This window comes from Festucalex cinctus, chromosome 10 (assembly GCF_051991245.1).
Source record: "Festucalex cinctus isolate MCC-2025b chromosome 10, RoL_Fcin_1.0, whole genome shotgun sequence".
In the NCBI taxonomy this organism is placed as follows: domain Eukaryota; kingdom Metazoa; phylum Chordata; class Actinopteri; order Syngnathiformes; family Syngnathidae; genus Festucalex; species Festucalex cinctus.
The window spans coordinates 16,899,158-16,915,778 of record NC_135420.1 but is presented as its reverse complement, the minus strand read 5'-3'; the positions used below and the strand labels follow the sequence as shown (position 1 = coordinate 16,915,778).

At 40.2% G+C, this 16,621-nt stretch overlaps 2 protein-coding genes across 10 annotated transcripts in view; both read left to right on the top strand.

Moving 5' to 3' along the window:
- The window catches only part of LOC144026719 (myosin IXB), a 51,084-nt gene extending 38,794 nt beyond the window's left edge, over positions 1–12,290 (top strand). For 4 of the 9 annotated variants that reach the window (XM_077533651.1, XM_077533655.1, XM_077533653.1 and 1 more), the window contains 19 exons: positions 170–1,318; positions 1,443–1,518; positions 1,627–1,718; positions 2,194–2,312; positions 3,152–3,345; positions 3,442–3,549; positions 3,639–3,809; positions 3,909–3,950; positions 4,028–4,139; positions 4,243–4,316; positions 4,409–4,601; positions 4,771–4,899; positions 5,575–5,680; positions 5,771–5,902; positions 6,075–6,198; positions 6,382–6,429; positions 8,018–8,133; positions 8,356–8,495; positions 10,548–12,290. In XM_077533651.1, the coding sequence (XP_077389777.1) occupies positions 170–1,318; positions 1,443–1,518; positions 1,627–1,718; positions 2,194–2,312; positions 3,152–3,345; positions 3,442–3,549; positions 3,639–3,809; positions 3,909–3,950; positions 4,028–4,139; positions 4,243–4,316; positions 4,409–4,601; positions 4,771–4,899; positions 5,575–5,680; positions 5,771–5,902; positions 6,075–6,198; positions 6,382–6,429; positions 8,018–8,133; positions 8,356–8,495; positions 10,548–11,107 (3,685 nt within the window). In that variant the 3' untranslated portion in view covers positions 11,108–12,290. Of the gene's footprint in view, positions 1–169; positions 1,319–1,442; positions 1,519–1,626; positions 1,719–2,193; positions 2,313–3,151; positions 3,346–3,441; positions 3,550–3,638; positions 3,810–3,908; positions 3,951–4,027; positions 4,140–4,242; positions 4,317–4,408; positions 4,602–4,770; positions 4,900–5,574; positions 5,681–5,770; positions 5,903–6,074; positions 6,199–6,381; positions 6,430–8,017; positions 8,134–8,355; positions 8,496–8,618; positions 8,673–9,238; positions 10,526–10,547 lie in introns of those variants that run through there. The other 5 variants (XM_077533659.1, XM_077533652.1, XM_077533656.1 and 2 more) reach the window with 4 other exon arrangements.
- Positions 12,291–12,809: 519 nt separating this feature from the next.
- use1 (unconventional SNARE in the ER 1 homolog (S. cerevisiae)) lies at positions 12,810–16,621 on the top strand. Its single transcript, XM_077535249.1, has 8 exons — positions 12,810–12,932; positions 13,528–13,577; positions 14,430–14,508; positions 14,602–14,754; positions 14,941–14,956; positions 15,070–15,091; positions 15,169–15,331; positions 16,029–16,621. The coding sequence occupies exons 1-8, from the start codon at positions 12,834–12,836 to the stop codon at positions 16,209–16,211; spliced, it is 765 nt and encodes a 254-aa protein (XP_077391375.1). The 5' UTR covers positions 12,810–12,833; the 3' UTR covers positions 16,212–16,621.

Genomic DNA, 16,621 nt, shown 5'->3' with positions numbered 1-16,621 from the left:
TGAGGTTAGCACAGACTTTTCACAGACTGTATAGTATGGAATCTCTGAGTGGTTGCGAGAGAGATGCTAGTTCACTTCCTAAGCACTACAACTTCCCTGGCAATACTTCCAGGCTAATTTAACGGAGCTATGATAGAGAAAATTTAATCATGTAACTTCATTATTTCAGATGCCACTCTATGCGTGAGGATCGACGCAGAAAGGAGGAAGAGATGAAGAAGGCAGAAGAGGAAAGGAGGCGCCGGGAGGAAGAGGAGGAAAGGAGGCGACAGGAAGAAGAGGAAATGAGGTTACGAATGGAGGCGGAGGAGGAAAGAAGAAAGGCTGAAGAGGAGGAGGCAATCAGGAAAGGGCTGGAAGCTAAGGCTGCATTGGAGGCAACAGAGGGGAAACAAATAGAGCAGGGAGGGCCAAAACCAGTAAAGGAGCCTCAAACAAGAGAGGATCCGGATATAGAACTGGTCACAGAGGAGATGCTGGATGACAGCCTGCCCGACCAGGAGCCAGATGAGGTGAGAGGAGAGGATGATGGGGAGGTTGCATCAAGCTCCCATACAGAGGAAGAACAGAGTAAGGATGAAGACGAGGAGGAGGATGAATGGCTAAACCAAGCACAAACATGCGATTGTAAAGATCTACCTCTCAGGTCTGGTTTGGAGACCAACGGTACTTTGGCTGAGGCTGGTCCTCAACTAGATGAAAAGGACGATGATGCAAAACACGGTTCTTCTGTTGGGGTCTCCATCAGTGTTCCTGTACCTTCTTCTGGTTCGAAACAGGCTTCCAGCACTACCTCTACTACTTCCCATCCTGAGCATAAACTAGTCCGTCCTGTAGCCAAGGCCCACGTATCTAAAAGTCAGGAGAAGAGAGAGCAGAGGAGACGGAGAGGGTTGGAGCACAACCAGAGAGAGACTTTACGAGCTGCCTCAACCTCCACCTCATCCTCAGCGACCAGTGAGGACCAAACATCCCCTCCAAAGAGCAAAACACCCGAGGCGTCAAAGCAACGAGAGCGGGCCGACAGCAAGGAGCTTGATCAGTATACGTTTGTGGCCTGGAAGATGAAGGAAGAAAAAGGAGGGAAGAAGGAAGCCAAAATTTCTCCGCAATCCGGTGCTGTTCGTCCAACTACGTTATCACTACGACCGGCTGACTCAATGCATGAGAAAAGTGTGGCGGATGGTGGAGTTTTAAGCCTGCAGCGTGGCCATGGGCCAATCAAAGAGAAGTCGGAGAAGTGGAAGGGAAAGACGAGCGATGGAGAACAATATTCTCTACCTCACAACAGAGAGGAGGGAAGGTCCAAGCATCCGCTGTACGTTTCCTGTTATAACTGGATTCTCAAATTTAGTTTCCCCTTACACTGCAACGTATACTACAGTACTGTATATCAAATACATAAAATGTCTATTACATATATAATTTTTTTTTATTTTCAGAAGTCAAACTGCCTCCTCCTCAATTGACAGTTTGTCTCCATGTTCAGAGGGCGCTGGTGCTCTTTTAACCAAAGAGGTATTTTAAAATACTATTTGCAATTGTACCATAAAAAATCACAAGTTTCATCCTCTCCATAGCCTAGCACATTATAATATAAAACCCATCCTTTGTCCTATTCTGCAGATGATTTTGTCTCCAGAGAGCTTAAAAGGAAGCTCCATGAGGAGGAGAAACCAGGAGGATTCAACCCTCTCCACCCCATCTACACCAGACAGGTAACTTTTGAACACGTGGCACATGATGGCGCAAAATAAGACTCGCAAACAATACAAATTGAGGTTGATTGATTTAAACTTTTTTTTTTTTTTTTTAAATAGGTCTCTTTATTTTTATACAACCTTGCTAGAAGCAGATGTTTCTGTATGTGTAAAAAAAGAAATTTGAATGAAAAATATATCTTCTCCAAATGGTTTGTAGCTAATACTTGAATGCTTATCGGCAGTCGAATTGGAGAACCTTCAGCTCGCGTTATTTTTCTTGCATGTGTGTTGTTGCTATGACGACAGCTGGAAAAGCATTTGGTGTTCCTTCTGACACTGTAATAGCTCAATCAGTGCGTTTTTTATTATTATTATTATTATTATTGTAACTGTTCTTTGGTGATTTGTTGATAACAGTTTGGAAAACAATGTCAATTACACAGCATTTACTAAAGGAGTTTTAAAACAAATCTGAATGTCAATTCTTTAGGCCAGGCGGTTTCTTCAGTAAAATCTTGAAAAAGCGACCACACAAGGAGCCTCACACTCCCGACAATGGAGACTTGACACTTGGACAGGTTCTCAACGAAAAGCCAACAGGAGGGGAAGGTAATTGATGTGCTAGTCTTCATACTTTAATCATATTTGTCCTCGTCATTTTTTTTTAATTCAATACAAGGAGGTGAGAGACTTGACAAGGCTCTTTACTATTAACGTGGCAGATGAAGATGACAGACATTTGAGCTCATATTTCCTGCTAGTTACATACCCTACACGGATGTGGAAGTTACACAGCGCTGTTATACCTATGCCCCAAAAATCTGGAAAACTAAAATGTTTAAAAACAGTTTAGAAGCAGTCATCTTCAAACATGTATTGTATAATGTACAGTATTAAAGATAGCTCAACATTTTCTTTACAGGATAGTTAACATTGATGAAAAGTGGCATAATAGACTAAGCAGCAAGGACTTTTTCTACATCACATTAAGTTACATTTCGCGTTCTTTGGGCATATTTGTACAGTGCTGATGCCCCCCCCAAAAAAAAAATAATAATAATAATTCATGCTGAACATTTTCCCCGAAAATGTTTGACAAATTGCTAAAACTTCAGGGGTTTCAGCTGTAATTTCATTGGGTTTTGAGTCTTCTCTCTGCTGGACTGCTGCCTGTCACATCAGTCACACTTCATGAAGTGAGAAAGTAAACACAGATGTATTATCGTTATTATTCATGGGGTCTTAACTAATCTTCCTGCTTGCTTTCTGAGAAAACATGGACCATTTTAGCAGCAGGCCTAATGAAAACAGATAAGGTTTCCTCCAAGTGGTCTGAGTCCAGTTTAAGCCTGAGAATTTAAAAAGGAATCTTTTCATCACACAATTGATTTTATTATTATTATTGTTTTTGGAATGACAACTATGAAAGCATTCTTTCCATCATTTAGCCCCAACATTTGGATACCCAATGCGACATTTATCCCAGTCCCAAGGAGAGCGTGCCAACAAAGGTTTGGGCCGTAATCCCACCATAAAGATTAGCCGTGCCACACGTGTCTCTGAGCAGTGGAACGCTTCACTGGATCGGGAGATCACCAATGCCAATGAGCTGCGGCACCTTGATGAGTTTCTAGGGAACCAGGTACATAAGGATGAAATGGGTTGATTGCGTCATTTAGGAATTAATTGCCATATATTTTAACTCTAAAAACACGTTTTGTTTGTGCCCCCTTTTTAGGTCAATGATTTCCGCTCCAGAGGGAAATCGCTGTCAGAAACAGAGGGCATCTTTGTAACAGCCACCATGCAGTTCAGAGAAACTATAAAAGCCATGTATTCTCTCCCTGTAAGTCTTTATCTCACATGACACATTAGTTTTTTTTTCCTCGCCACCTTTTTGTCTTCCTCAATGGCTCTCCTGTTAATTTGAACCAGAAACCAACAATTGGCTACAAAGGTCTGATGACAGGCTACCAAAACAAAGTGATCCACCTGGCCGGTGACAAGCAAAAAGGAGAAGTCCAGCTTGTGGTCAACCTGTTTCAATCGGTGCTAGATGGCTTCATTAGAGGGGAGATGAAGAAAGAGGAAGCTGAGCCTGCCAAGGTGATAAAACACAAATCTGCTCTCGCTCGTCGCGTTATCGACTTATTTGTTACATGAAGAACAACAAATTCATGCTGCTGCCCTCTGATTGTATTTCAGCCTGCTAAAGCTCGGAAGAAGCGGCGGAAAAAAGATAAAAGTGTAGGTATCCAAATTTGAAATTGTGCATCAATTTGTTATGCCACATGATTTCTAATAGTTTCTATCTGCCTTTTCAGATGGAAAGTCCCTTGAATCACGTGTTCGTCAACTATCAGGTCCAAATCTTGCAGTCATGTGACCAGTGCACTTCTTTCATCTGGGGAATGGAGAAGGCCTACATGTGTAGCTGTGAGTCTTAAATTACAATTAATTACAGTACATCTTGCAGTAGGGTAACAAAAAAACAAAATGAATGTGGAAAAATATTAATATTGATGATCCTCTTTTACAGATTGTAAGATGGTGTGCCACAAAAAGTGCCTGAGTAAAATAGTCACAGACTGCTTCACTTTCTGTGCCAAAAAGGTATGTCTAAAGCCTCTTTAAGGGTTCGCTTCGGATGTAGAGCGTAGTGTGAAGTGATGCCGTTTGACCGAATTTCGGGCTGATTCCAACAGAGTGATGAAGAGTCTGGTGGCCAGCACTTTGGTGTCCGCGTGTGTCACCTGGTGAGTGAGAAGAACCCAGTTCCGATGGTCCTGGAGATGATGCTGGAGCACGTGGAGATGCAGGGCCTCTATACCGAGGGCATCTACCGCAAGTCTGGCTCAGCCAACCGCATAAAAGAACTGCACCAGCGACTTGAGACTGGTAAAGTGTACTCCTTAACTTTCATTGTGGGTCTTTTTGGCAAGTCAGTAAACACACTATAGGAAAAGATAACCTTTATTAGGCGCACAATGGGGAAATTCGCACATATTGATCAATACGTTGAGATGCCCTATTGTTTTTTTTTGTTATTGTTGTTGTTGTTGTTTAGACCCCCACCTCGTGTGCCTTGAAGACTACCCCATCCACACAGTTACAGGCCTGGTGAAACAGTGGCTGAGGGAGCTGCCAGACCCACTGATGACCTTCACACATTATAATGAGTTCCTGCATGCAGTAGGTGAGGATTATGACAAGGAGGTGGCATTTCTTACCATATTCCCCCAAGTGCAACCCCTTTTTCAGTTCTTAGATGGCCACATTAAATTGAGGAACAAATTAGATGTAATCGAACAATTGTTTATTTGTTGGTAATTGTATTTAACTGGCTTCAGGCGGTATCTTCACACCGCCATAATCATCACTTTGCACATTGCATCGTCAAAGACAACTAATTTTTAACACTGCAGATTGCTTAATAATTTATAAGTTTTAAAGATTTTAAAAATAACATCCTGCACACGTGGACTGATCAGTTTAAAAATATGAAATTTACCAAATGGTGACAGGAGGTTCTGGCCCGATGCCAGCAATATAGGCTTGAGAATTGCAAGGCAGGCCAAAGTAAATGCTCTCCCATTTGGCTTGCTAACCTTGCTCTAATGCGTTTGCTTCATTGTAAGTGAAACATAAAAGTGAGGGCAGTGTGTCATGACTAAATATGAAGGAATTTTTTTTTTAATTTTTTTTATACCGTACTGTGAATCACAGGTTTGACTTCTAACTTTCTTGCCTGGGCCTGCTTTCAAAATGTGACAATTAAGCTCACAATCTGTCATTTAAATCACCTCACAAAGCTGGAATGTCATTCTTTCAACATGTTTACTACAGAACAATGTTTTATTGCCTTGTTCAGAGCTGCCAGATAAACAGGAGCAACTCTACGCCATCTACAAAGTGCTGGAAGAGCTTCCGACACCAAACTACAACACACTGGAGAGGCTCGTTTTCCACCTTGTCAGGTCAAAATTCACTTCTATTTTCGGAATTTGCTTGAAAAAGATGTTTTTAAGGTAATCTACATATTGATCTTTTTCTACATGTCCTTTCAGGGTGTGTAAAGAGGAAGCTCACAACCGCATGTCTCCTAACTCCTTGGCCATTGTCTTCGCTCCGTGCATCCTGCGCTGCCCAGATGGTGCGGACCCGCTTCTTAGCATGAAAGATGTTGCCAAGACCACCACGTAAGACCACAATACAGAGAGCCCCCATTTATCGCAGGGGTTCTTACAATACAATACTTCTAAACGTTAAACTACTGCTACTTTAACACCCACTGAGCGGCAACTCATACAAACCGAATATACAGTTTATACCTATATTCTCTCTTATTATTATTATTACTCTTTCTCGAAGGTGCGTGGAGATGCTCATCAGTGAGCAGATCAGACGCTACAATGAAAAGATGGAGGAAATCGAGCAGCTGGAGTACGCAGAGACGCTGGCTGTCAACAAGCTAAAAATCAAGAGACAGAACACGGTGAGGGTATTAAAAAAACGTCACCTCATTGCGTTTCTTTCATTCAGTGTCTTCTGAAATTGAGTGCTAACATCTCCTCGGACAAATCAGTCACCCTCTCCTGTATTGTTGACTCTCAAAGAACACCTGCTGTTCCCGAGGGTGTATGCTTAACGAAGGTTCATGTTCCCTGTCTCTCCTTAGCACAACTGGCAATTACCTCTCAGGTTCTCAGCTCCTTACAAAGGAGTGGTATGTATCATCCAGTTCTCCTGGTCAAGTAGATCTAGCAGATGTAGCCTCGTAGTATGCTACTTTGTTTGCCCTGCAAAAAGGAGCTGACCTGTGCATGGCGTGATAGATGTGGGTGATGCGTTTTCTGAGTCATTCGGTTTCAGCTCACTATAATCCTCCTCCTCCCCCTCCATACTAACCGGTTGTAGTTTGCATGTTTCTGATGGTTGTGATAAGGGGCCATTGCTATCCTATGAGGAAAATATGCTAGTAGATTGTTGTTAGTCTTTAAAATGTGACATTGGTGTACCTTAAAGAAATTGATAACCTTTGTGCATGTTGTTGTAAAGCACAAGTTCCGGAAGTATTCGGTAGTTTGCTGCATACTGTACTTCCTTCATAAAGTCCTCAACTCATTTTTTCTTGAAGGTGAATGTGTTTGGGCTATTTTGGTTGTCAGGTATTATTTTTCAGAGATCTGTAGGACTGTTGTGGAGAAGCATGAATCTATCAAGCAACCTGCTTGTTTCTTTTCTTACACCAGCTCATCTGTGTTTCCGATCTGTGCCACAGTCTCGTGTGGTTCACTTTATGCATGTTGATACATAATTAGGCACACACACGACTCAGTGGAACCTCGAAATTTGAACAGGACGACCTGCAGTTTGTCTGGATTTTGAAACTGATTTTCCCAAAGGAATCTGGTATGACACTATAACAAAACCTTGACTGTCATGCAAGTGTAAAAAAAATTAATAAAAAAAAAAATACAAGTTAACGGTAATACCATAAAATCTTGTGATTAACATGCACCAGGTGTAAGATACGCGGGGGGGGGGGGGGGGGGGGAAATCACTATTAAAAACCTTTAAAAAAAATAAAAAAAATAAATCTGTCTTTGTGTATAATACAGTCCCCCGGTTTACTGGTATATTTTATTGCCAGAGTGAATAATATGAAAGTCCTGGTTAAAAATTATTCTCCTTTCCTGTATGTCTGATAAAAGTCTTTCAAAATATGTTTCAAAATCATGTTCTTGTACTCTACACTATTTTTTTTTAAACTTTGTTTAAATTTCCAACTCTGGAATTACTTTTAAATTTGGTACATTTAATGACAGTAGGTGAAGCATACTGAGTTACATTGTGTATGAAATGCAGTCTTTTTTTTTTTTTTTTTTTTAAGCAACCCTTGGTACTGATAAACATCCAAATGTGTTTTTTTTTTTTTTTTTTTTTTTGTATTTCTTATTAAGCCTCCTGTATAGCCCCTCGCTTTGAGATGGTTCCCCCCCCCCAAAAAAAATGACTGTTGACAGGATTTTCCAGGATGCTTAAACATAAAACAAATTGTGCATTTGCTACTTACCATTTTATGAGATGTAATTGATGACTAGTTGGGGTGCTACATTAACACAACAAAAATACATGACTCTTGATCATGTAAAAAAATCGATGGCCTGGATTATAGTCCATACTTAACTTTGCCCACTACTGCTTTAGTTGCTTACTGAGTTGAAGTTTGAATTTAGAGGTTCCGCTGTAGTTAAACATGTGGCCAATGATAATTTGATTAGATTGTAAGTACTGCAATGTTGTTTTGACAGATGCATGAAAAGGCCAGTTCAGAACTCAAAGTTGTCCCTGAGAATGAGCCTCTGGACTCAGACTCGGAGGCTGAGAAGAACTTGGTGGAACGCATCAAGTCCATCAAACAGGAGAAGTAAGCATGCTTGCTTAGAGTTTTTTTCATTGTAAGCTACTTTTGAGCCTTTTCATTGAAATTTCATTCATTCAATAGAAGTTATATTGAAGTACATATTGTTTAAGCTCCCACACTTATTTATACATGAACAGTTTAATTATTCTGCTGCAGTGATGACTGAGTGATTCTGATGAGGACACGGGGTCTCTGGAATTCTCTAACATGCAAACTCTTCTCCAGAGTGGATCTGGCCTGCCGCTTACCAGAGATGGAGCAGCCTGGTTCAGACCAGGAGAACTTGGACTCCGAAGCCTCGCTGAGCTCTGAAAGCCTCTTGGACGAGCAGCAGCGTTCTTCCACTCTCAACTCGGAGCCCGATGGTCAGTTTTCGATCGGTGTCTACTTTGACTTTCCTGTCACGTCTGTCTTTCTCTGTCGCCTGTGGGTTTTTGACCAGACCTCGGGGCCGCTGGGGTGGGCCCTTCCTGTCTTTTGTGGTGCAGGTCTGGACCAGTGATGGTGATGGGAGCGGGGCCGTCTGCTCTGTAGCAAAGCAGGTTGGACCACCAGCAGTTGTTTGCGTGTATGCACGTATGGCACAGAAGCATGCGCAAACATTTTCATTAGGAAAATGATGGGATATGCTGGGGAAATGTGTCATCTGCATAAATATATCTAATACTTTGCAACTTCGTAAGTCTTCCTGCTATCTCTGCATCTCATCCGACCTAAGATGAAGAAAGCTTTGTTTGTGCACGGTGGCAGTGTCAAATTTATATGTGAGCAATTTAAATTGGTGTTAGAAAGGACACCTGATTGGTTCTTCCCTCGGGTATGGTGGTTTCTTAAAAATCAAATTAGAGGTACAAGTTGGGGATTTTTTATTATTATTCTTCTTCTTATTATTTATGCTTTTTTTTTTTTTTTTTTTTTTTTTTTTTTTTTTTTTTTTACAAATCGTTTTACTAATATACTACTGTCAGTTTTAAGCATTTTCATACTGTAAACTCTCCCTACTCATTCAGGTTTTTTCTTGAATAATTATTCCTTTATTGTTCTTCATGACTTTATGTAATAATGTATTTCTTCTCTGTGTCTGCATATCACTACTTTGGCTTGTAAGTATTATAAGTGCATAGTATTGTATATTTGTTGGTGAAATTCAACATTACTTGTCCGTCATCTTCAAATAAGTTGCATTTTTAAATGCTGCTACACAGTTCCAAGGAGTGTGGGACATAATTATAAATGACATAAAATCAATAAGCTCTACAAAAGTTATAAGGATTTCTGCTTTTTCAGAAGAGATTAGAATGACCATATCAGAAGAAAATAAATGCAAAATGTTTGGTACAGTTAAAATAATGAAACAGTTGGGTTGCACCAGATTAACAAGGATGCACTTGGTTGGTAGTTTTTTTTTGTTTTTTTTTTCCCCCCACCTTTTTATTTTTGTGCTCAAACCCTAATAGAGATCTAAATATGGGACAAAACCAAAACGCAGGTAAACCATTTTGACATCCTACTGCCCTCTGCTGTTGATTAAAATTGACGCCAAAGGGTCTTTGGGCCGCATTGCACAATGTCAATGGGGTATATGCCACGGAAGAGGCCTGACTGTTTTTGCACATCAGCTTTGGTTTTGGTTCGGTTTGCGACGTGTGGGCTGCGTCAAAATACTTGTGCTTCCGACTTTGTGCCCCTCGGTTGCGCGTTCGCAACCCGGACCGGAACCAAGCTCAAGTGCAAAATCACGGAAGTCGGAAGTCCCGCTTCTTCCGTGCCATATACCCCATTTCTATTGACGGCAGAGGACGGTGCATGGTTTCATCTACTTTATTACTATTCCACTAGTGCGGGCACAGAACACGTGATGGTAGAGAAAACTTTGGAATTGTTGCCCTTTCCAGATACATGTTCAGGGTTTTTGTTTTTTTTATGTTAATTTTTTTCTAAGGGCTGAATTCTTATTACTTGTATTACATCTCATTTTTGCTTGCATTTGGGCCAAAACTTCCACTATCCAAATTTGGTCAATTTGATTTTTTTTTTTTCACAATTCTGTACTATTAATAAGTCTCCATGTGCTATTTTTACAAAATATTGAACAATCTAAAGTGTTGAAATTGGCTGGCTTTCTTCAATGATGCAATGTTATTGGCTCAACAAACATTTTTCTGGTTTTCTTGATTTTTGTTGTTTTCCAGTGATTTGATAATGTTGGTGTACCGAATGAAATATCTGTTGATGGATTTTGTCCAATAATTAACCCATTTGCACGTCAAATATTTTCCTTACTGAGTCTCCCACATACAGCATATTGCATGAACCACAACTGCATGATCCTCTCTAATTGTGCACCTTTCCTATAATCATTGCATCTTGTTTCTTTGCCGAAACCATTTTTATGCTCTGCATTCCCTCTCTTCCAGTTGGAGTTGGCCTTCAGCAGAGGAGATACAAGCCAGTATACCCAGCCAAGCCATCCCACCTGGCGCAGAGAGCATCAATCCCTAGTGGACTCATGTGTCTGAGAAAAATCACCCCTTCTGGCTCTTCCTCCTCCGTGTCCAGCTCCTCCTCCTCTTCAATGTCCGAATCCTTCACCACTAACTGCAGGCACCAGCTGCAACGCCGCAACCCCGTCATCCCGGACACGGTTAAACTGCCTCCGGGTGTTCTCGCCCAGCCCGTGAGCTCGGGTCAAAGACGGGCTTCCTGCCCTCAAGGAAAGCGTTCTTTTCACTACTTTGTGAAGCGAAGGGAGCAACCAGGCCGCCGTAAAGACGGCACCCAGTCCCTCTACCTCGACAGGCCCGAGTGTGACCTGTTGACCCATTTCTCCTCCTGTCCGCCTTCTGCTTCCTCCTCCTCCTCATCCATCTCCGTGGGGGCACAGTGTCCACCACACCCGTGCAACGAGATGCCAGCCTCGGAGGACCATAGACATTCTTCGGACCCAGACATAACGTATATGGACAATGATGTCTGACCAGGAAGGAGATTTTGGTTAATTTGGGAGTTACACCGATTTACAATCTGTGGCAACTAATTGACATTTAATACAAGTGGACATGTTGCCATGCACCTTTTGTAAGATTTTTTTTTTCTCAATATTGTACTTAAAGTTTGTTCAGTACAGAGTTTGCGTAGCCTTGTAATGGTGGACCAGCAAATGTCGTTGCACCCCACCCTCCCCAATTCATTTGTGCTAATTTAAAATCCCTGTTGCACTTTGTTTTTTCTTAGTTCTCCGAATGAAAAAGTGAAGCCAGTTTCCTCACTGAAATATACTAGCTTGTGCCTTAACGATAAGAAAACTTTTTTTTTTTTTTTTTTTATAATTATCTTGTTCGTGCATGGGTGGGGAACCCATGTCCCACAGGAGTATTTGAGGGGATACAATTCCAAAAACATGTAAAGCCAGAAAACATTTAACAAATGCTCAGAATACTTAGTAATGAAAATTTTTGCCATATTTGCAGCACATTTCTTTTGTAAAAATTTAGCAAGGCACACAGAATGTTATAAAAACTGAAAAGGCCCCAACACAAGTCACCGATGATGTAAACGGTTTGCACAGTCAGAGATAGTGTGAATGGTTGTTTGCCTTCATGTGCCCTGTGATGGCCCAGAAAGGGAAAAAGGTTCCCCACCTGTGCTAATGTTCACCTGTTTTCGTTTTGCTTTTTTGTTGTTTTTAGGGGGGAGGATGTCTCACTCTTTGATTTGTACAAAACCTGGAATTGTGGTCATGTTGTGACCGGTTATACAGGTGTCACATCGTTCTACGCAACCTGCTGGACATCAAACATCAGATAGGAAGTCGTTGCTCTCACGATGCAACGGGAAACACGAGCAGCACACGCCACTTTTTCCTTTAAAAAGAAAACAAAACAAAAAAACTACGCCAAGAGGAAAGAACCACGCTATGATGTTTTTGACCTCGCTTTTCTGCATTGCTTCACTTAAGAATGCGAAATGTTCTGCCGCAGGGTTGCGTTGGCCAACTTTGTTTTAATACTAATGTTCCTCTCTGACTGCTGTTGAATGTTTGCCTTGAACTTGGCCAAGTTGTGTTACCAGAGAGTGTGTGGTTGGGACTGAATGGCATCAAGTGTAATGGCTATTAGTATTAACATGACAATACAGAACATGATGCTTGTTGTAACATCTGCCACGACTGCTGTGTGTTTATCGGGTCAACCATCATTACACAACACAAAAACCTGCTGATGATTAAGCAGACAGTCTGTCATGTGCCAACCAGCTCAAGAATGATGTTTGCATATTAGTCATCTACCATCAACTCTCACTATTAATCAAGGTAAGTAGTCAAACCTCCAGTCTATTGACTGATGCTAGTTGACTTTTTCTAGTTGGTAAACTTTTTTTTTCTTTTTTTTTTACCCCTGTAAGAAATTTTGCAAAGGTGAAATCGGTTCCAGTCTCAAATTCGTTAATGGGGCCTTTAATTAATAACAGTAATTCTAAATAAGTTGTATTTGAAGACACCTGACTTGGTAGAAAGATGTTTTAACAAATAAGTAAACAAATTACACGAGCATTAATTTATGTTAGTGTCTAGGTAAATTAGAATATGCACTTAGGTGAGTTAATTAGTTTTCATGTTTCACCTTTTTGGGAAAATAAATAAAAGCTGAGTCCGTCGCTTTTATGTGACGTAATTTAAGCGCGACGCCCGGTCGTCGTCTGTCATGGCTTCCAGATTAGAAATTAACTTCGTCCGTTTATTGTCTCGCTGTGAGTCAATAGCTTCGGAAAAACGGGGCGAGGCTGAATGGAGACTGGGGAAGGTAATGTAACCTAACGAGGTGTAAATATAAAAAGTAATTTGTGGTATGTTTTACGCTGCCGTTTGCAAAATTTAGCCCGACTTTTGTTAGCATTTCGGCATTTAGCCTCTTGGCTAGCCACGTCGTCAATGAAACCACTGCCGCTGGATTTGAGCAACTTTTCACCTTTTATTTAATGTGAACCCAGACGTACATTTCTAAAGTATTTATTCCAAAATCCAAATGGTATGTAGCTAAAATTATTCCATCTTTGCATTTTGTTTCAACTGTCATTCCTGTCACAATAGATAATATAGAACATTTCAATCGTCTTTAACAATTGCATACCTTAATTGGATATGTTGTTATAGTACGCGTCCACTAACCGGTGGCTACAAGAGTTTTTATTTTATTGTATTTTTTATTTTATTTTTTTTCCTCCCTTTTTTTTCTTAGAATGTTCAATTTTGATTAATGTTGTCAAGAGAAATGAGACTGCACTAATGCTGGACATCTTGAGAGAACTTTATACTGCATTCGATAATTTGTTAAAATGTCTGTCATTTCAAACTACACTATAAAAGTCAAGAAATTGCTGTTTGTTTGCTCTTCTCAGTATGTTGGTGCCTTGGAGGAGATGTTGGTGGCTCTGAGGAAAAGCATAAGGTGACACCACCGCACTGCAATTTGTTTTGTACAGCACAAATGAGTTTTCACGTTTACACATTGTTTTCCTCACGTATGTTGTTTTTGCAATAAAGTGTGAAGTGCAGATTTACATGCAGGAAAATTTCCCTGACAATAGTTTTGTTTTATTTTATTCAATCATCATCCAAGGGTGGTTGTTGTTTTTAATTATTGTATATCAATTAGTAATTAATTAAATACACTAATGCTATCACACCGACAGGTGCATCTCAATGAATTAGAATGTCGAAGAAAATTTATTTTTAGTTTGATTCAAAATGTGACTCTCATACAGATTCCTTAAACACATAGGAACATGTTTTCCAGTAGTCAAAATACTATTTTCCTATATTTTAAAAAATATAGTTGTCATTGATGTAACATTTTATTTGTTTTTTTCGTAAGCTATGATCACAAATTAGCTATGCAAAATAAATGTGTGGTGGGAAAGCGCACTTCAGGTCTATCAATTAATTTTCAGTGGATTGGAATTGGCCATAGTGAGGATTTAATTTTTAAATGTAGTAAAATAATCATGAGGTTCTAAGATGGAACAACAAATAATTGGGTTTATATTATACAATAACATTTTGTGCCCATGTGGTGGCATGATAGACGAGAGACAGAAAACCGCTGCAGTAGTCTTAGAGCCATATAATATGTCAAGTTGGGATGCTCTTTATTGAAATTTAAAATCAAGGCAATTTTTATGGGCTCTCTTTTGTTCTTTAATAAATTTGTGGTGGTGCCAACAAAGATGTTATTGGGGCATCCCTGATATTTAATTTAATTATTTTTTGCCCCCCCCCCCCCACATCAATGTTTACTCAGCAAACCCACACCTGAAGTGCTGACAGAATACACAAGAAAGGTGGATTTTTTGAAAGGCCTTCTAGAAGCAGAGAAGCTGGTCAGTAGCACCGTTCCAACAATTTATCACACACCACTTAAAATGGTTGACTTCGGTTACTTTACTTTATTTTTTAATTCTGTTCTCCACCAGTCATCACCAGCGGAAAAGGCTCTAGCCAATCAGTTCCTCATCCCTGGCCGAACACCAACTATAGCCAATGAGAGGATGGCTGCCACTAAAACTGTTCATATGCAAGCCAAGGCCCGATGTACGGGGGAGATGAGAGATGAGCTGCTTGGCACGGTAGGAACGACTGTGATATGAAAGGACATGCCAAAATATCTGGCTGATCGAATATAATTGTAATGCATTGCTTAGTTTGGTGATAAATCGCTGCTGTTAGATTGACTCCTATTTGTGCATAAATGGAACGGTGCTAAATATTATTTCAAACATGTCTACTATTATGACCTCCTTTTGTCATTACAGGGCTTTTCAAACAAAGGTAAGCATTGCTTTGCTCAATGCAGCTTCACTTCTACAATTTTTATGTCAAATGTTGACATTTTAAACAGTATATACTATTTAGATCACATAACTGTCCGTTTGTTTCTACAGAAACAGATTTGCGAAACAGAAGGTAAAGTATTTTGTTAGGCTTTACAGATTTAAGACACTGAAGTGACACTAAAGCTGAATGTTTGGTTGGCGCCTCAGAGGTTTGCCTCTGGACGAGCGTCAGTCGGCTGCAGAGCTGGACGCCATCTTGCAGCACCAACACAACCTGCAGGAGAAAATCGCCGAGGACATGCTCAACCTGGCCAGGAATTTGAAAAACAACACTCTGGCCGCGCAGAGCATCATCAAACAAGACAATCAGGTACATGTGCAAAAGTATTCAAAAGACTCAATGAGTCAGTATCTGCTTGTGCCACTAGAGAGCGCTATAAGACAAGTATTCAAATTATTTCACTAGGGGGGGAAGCAACAATCTGACCTTGTAATCTAAAGAAGGTCTTGTCAAAGGACCCCCTGATAAGAAAAAAAGTCTCGTTATAATTTTTATTTATATATATTACAAAAAATTATAAAATTAAAATTTATTCTCAGATTACACATTTTATTCTGGCAAAGACACCTTTTTATTGTCTAAAATATTGCCTTTTCTCCTTAAAGACTATTCCGACAGTATGCTTTTGTTGTGAAGGGGGTAAAAAAATAAAATAAAATAATTCAGTGATGTCATCATAAGTCACAATTATATCATTGTCACTTATATCTAACATCTGAATTGGGAGGTAAATGTAGACTACAGAAGAGTAATTGTTTTATTATGCTTGTTTTAGAGCCATCTTCGTGGCCATATTTAGGTTTGTATTTTTAATAATACAAGAAAAGAACTTAGTGAGAATTATTTTGCGGATCGCCATGATATTAAGACATTTTGTACGTTAAATTAAGTTCACCTGTAAAGATGATTTCACCCCAAAAGCCAAATATTTCCAATTCTTTGAGAGTCGTCATTGTCATAAATTTTTCGTGATTCTCACCAAGTGGTGTCTTCCTCCACTTTGCAGACGCTGGGCCAGTCGATGCACCAGGCCGACCTCAACTTCGAGAAGCTGAAGACGGAATCGGACCGACTGGAGCAGCATGCCAAGAAGTCGGTCAACTGGCTGCTGTGGCTCATGCTCATCCTGGTCTCGTTCACCTTCATCAGCATGATCCTCTTCATCAGACTCTTCCCCAGGCTCAGATGATGAAGCGTCCTCCTCCCCGAAAGACTTCAAAGTTCTCCACAGATCTGTATGTGATGCGATGCAATTTCACCTCAGGTCAAAGGATCCCTTTAAGTGGACAGTATTAGTTGTTCTAAACCAATCGTGACGAGACACATAGCGCTACAATATGCATGGATACTAATTGCTCATTCCCCTCATCATGTCGGCCTTCCGATGAGGAGTTGACATGTTTTCCCCATGCTTGTCTGGATTTTATCTGAATACTCAATTTTTCTATCACATTCAAAGATATTGTTAGGTTCATGGAAGACTCTAAATTGATAAGCAAAATAGAAAATGGATGGATGATCAATTCAACACGTTTATTATTGTATTTGTATTTTGCAATGGTAGAAATTCAGTACAGCAAAATAAAAAGCTGCAATTTA

Excerpts from the sequence above, each read along its gene's own strand:
- use1 (XM_077535249.1), top strand. The coding sequence starts at position 12,834 with ATGGCTTCCAGATTAGAAATTAACTTCGTCCGTTTATTGTCTCGCTGT. Across the intron at positions 13,578-14,429 it reads GCTCTGAGGAAAAGCATAAG|CAAACCCACACCTGAAGTGC; the intron begins GTGACACCACCG and ends ATGTTTACTCAG. Across the intron at positions 15,092-15,168 it reads ACAGATTTGCGAAACAGAAG|AGGTTTGCCTCTGGACGAGC; the intron begins GTAAAGTATTTT and ends TTGGCGCCTCAG.